Genomic DNA, 3,252 nt, shown 5'->3' on the forward strand with positions numbered 1-3,252 from the left:
AGGGAAAGATCTACCTCTATCTCCCCCTGTAGGACACGGCGCTGCTCGTCCCAAGCGGGGCATACTTCCAGGGTATGCTGCGCCGTGTCCCTCGTCTCGTTACAGTGGTGGCATCTGGTGTCCGCCTCCTTTCCAATGCGACACAGGTACTCACCGAAGCATCCGTGCCCGGTGAGCACCTGCGTCGCCCTGAACGTTAGTCCGCGTCCCCGTCCACCCAGCCATTCGTCTAGGTGGGGCAAGACGGCGTCGACGGTCCTTCTGCCGTATTTAACCACGGCAGGATTGGACAGCTGTTGACGCCATTTCTCTATCAGGACCGCCTTGGCCTGGAGCTTGATAACTCTGCTGGCCTTGTCCCACTGCTTGCCCCTCGGTATCTGCAGCAGTCTTGTCCGCCTATACACCTCGGCGTGACAAGCCGCCACCAGCTCGAGGGGCGGGAGTCCGGCCAGCACCGTCGCCGCGGCATGCGACACGGTGCGATATGCCCGCGACGCTCTTATAGCAATCACCCGCTGGACCCGGTTCAACTGGGCCTTGATGCGGGCGGAGCTAGCCGCCCTGGGCGCGCAAATTGGGGCACCGTAGAGCGCCACGGACTGCACCACCGCAACGTACAGCCGGCGAGCATATCCGCTCGCCCCCCCCAGGTTCGGCATCAGCCGAGCCAGGCTATTGGCTGTAGCCATCATTCTGGGGGCTATGCGAGCGAAATGCTCGCCAAAGCCCCAGGTGCCGTCAAGCCAGAGGCCCAGTAACTTCATACAGGCCCCTACCGGAACGCGGACATCCTCCACTTTAATGTGGACTCCGGGCGGCTTTCCCATAGAACCGTCGTGAAAAAAGACGGCCTGGGTCTTTTGGGGGGCCACCCGGAGTCCCAATCTTTTTATTGCGGCCACTACGCACGCCACTGCAACATTAGCCCTTCTCCGGGCCTCCTCCCATGTTTCCCCTTCCACCCCCAGAAAGGTGTCGTCCGCAAAAGCGTTCAACCAGCACCCGGGGGGGAGAGGGGTTCTAAGTGTGGAGTCGTACCCCAGATTCCACCATGGTGGACCGAGTACCGACCCCTGGGGTACGCCCCTCACAACCAGCCTGACCATCAGGTTACCGTCCTGGTCCACGTACAGTAGGTTCCTGTCCCGGAAGTAGTCGTAGAGGACCGCTATCAAATAGGGAGGCACATCGTGATGTTCCAACGCCTCCCTAATTACCGGCCAGGGCAGGGAGTTAAACGCGTTCTGGATGTCGAACGAGACACCCAGAACCACCCTGCCCTCTTTCGCCGCGGCCTTCAAGAGGGCTCGGACCTTTGCGATCGCATCCATGGTCGATCTACCCTCCCGGAAGCCATACTGGGCCTCACTGAGGTCCGGACCCTCCCGGGACAGATGCCGGGCGAGACGGGCAGCGATCACCCGCTCGAACAGTTTTCCCGTCTCATCCAGCAAACATATCGGACGATAACCCGACGGCTGGTCTGCTGGCTTCCCCTCCTTGGGGATGAGGACCAGCTTGGCCCTCTTCCACTGGCTGGGGAACCGGCCTTCCCTCATACACCTGGTAAAAAGGGCCCTAAGGTGTTCGGCTAGCTCCCCGGTGGTCCAAGTCCACGCCTTTCCGGGAATGCCATCGGGCCCGGGCGCTTTACCCGCCTTCAGTTTCCTAGCGGCAGCCTGGAGCTCTTCCATCGTAACCCCGAATTCCTCCTCGTTCCACTCCGCGGGAGGCGGAGCGGGTGCACCATTGATTCTTTCCCCCTCATCGTCGGGGAATAGAGTCTCCACGACATCCTCGAGAAACTCGGGGTCCAAAGACTCCGTCGTGGGGGGCGCCCAGGGTTTTAGCTTGTTCAAAACTATCCTGTATGGGCGTCCCCACGGGTCTTCCTCCAATGTTTGGAGGAGCTCCTCTCAGGCGCGATCCTTGGCCACCTTTATCGCCTTAGAGAGGGCCCGCTTGGCGGAGCGGTAGCCCTCTCCAGCTTCCTCCTCTGCCAGGGGGTCTTGTCGGGCCCTTGCCCTGAGATAGACCCTTCTGGCATGGACGGAGGAGCGCCGTAGCTCGGCAATCTCCTCCGTCCACCAATACATTCCCTTGCGTGGGATCGGGTTGGATCGGGGCATCGCCGCATCGCATGCTTGCTTCATGATGTCTCCGATCCTTTCGGCCTGGTCTTCCACGCTGGTCACTGCATTCCGCAGGACATCCTCTTCCCACAGAGCGGTTAGCGTCGCAGCACGAAACAGGTCGCGATCCGCTTTACGCCACTGCCATCGCGGAAATTTCTTGCGCGCTACTCGTCGACGTTCCACGATCTCGCGATGGGTAACCAGGAGGGAAAACTCCACATATTCGTGGTCCGACCTTGTCTCCACATCCTCAACCACCCCCCATCCCTCGGCTCGGCGTAATCCCTCCGGGTTCACCATCGTGATATCCACAATGGATCCCCCATTGGGTCTTACGCACGTCCATCTGTTCCCCCGGTTGAGAGAAAACAGATTTCTCTCCGCCATCCATTCTTCCATTTCCCTCCCCCGAGCATTCGTGACCGGGGATCCCCACAATGCCGATTTAGCATTGAGGTCCCCAGCCACGACAATCGGGGCGGGACCAAACCTAGTTAGACACATCCCCATTTGGTTGAGGATGTCCCGAAACTCAGCCCCACTCCTATTTGGGGTAGACGTAGACACTGACGACCACAACCTGTCCCCATTTGACCGCAACGTAACCCTCGCCCGCCACTAGTTTAGTGCAGGGCTCGGGACTAGCAGTTTGCCTCCACGTTACCGCAGCAAGGCCACACCGACTTGACGCCCAACACGGGTGGTTGTTAGGCACACGGTACGGTTCCGCCACGATACCCAAACCACTACCGCGCTCTGCCATGGACTGTAGGAAGAGATCCTGGGCAGCGCGGCAGCGATTCAGGTTAGCTTGAAGAACCTTTGGTATGGATGTATGGGCCATTACAGTTCATCGTTCAGGCCTTCCGTCTCCATCTCCTCCTCTACCCCTTGTTCAGGGGTTTGTTCAGGGGTTTGTTCTACCCCCGCATCCTTCTCTGGTTGATCATCAGCCTTCCTACCGGCTCGTTTCCCTTTCACCCTTTTCCTATTCCCCACTTCTAAGGAAACGGTTGCAGACTCACCAATGTCCTTCAAGGAACGCTTGGTTGCCTGTCTGACTCCTTCCCCAACAGATGTTTCCCTCATCTCCACGTCCACCGAACCACTCTCA

The 3,252-nt window shown here is 59.4% G+C and overlaps 1 protein-coding gene across 1 annotated transcript; it reads right to left on the minus strand.

The window, feature by feature from the left end:
• Window positions 1–1,919: 1,919 nt before the first annotated feature.
• On the minus strand, window positions 1,920–2,648 carry LOC112457072. Its single transcript, XM_025019945.1, has one exon. It carries the CDS (start codon window positions 2,646–2,648, stop codon window positions 1,920–1,922), a length of 729 nt encoding a protein of 242 aa, XP_024875713.1.
• Window positions 2,649–3,252: the final 604 nt, after the last annotated feature.

Source organism: Temnothorax curvispinosus, unplaced genomic scaffold, assembly GCF_003070985.1.
Source record: "Temnothorax curvispinosus isolate PA1 unplaced genomic scaffold, ASM307098v1 QBEX01007489.1, whole genome shotgun sequence".
Lineage (NCBI taxonomy): Eukaryota > Metazoa > Arthropoda > Insecta > Hymenoptera > Formicidae > Temnothorax > Temnothorax curvispinosus.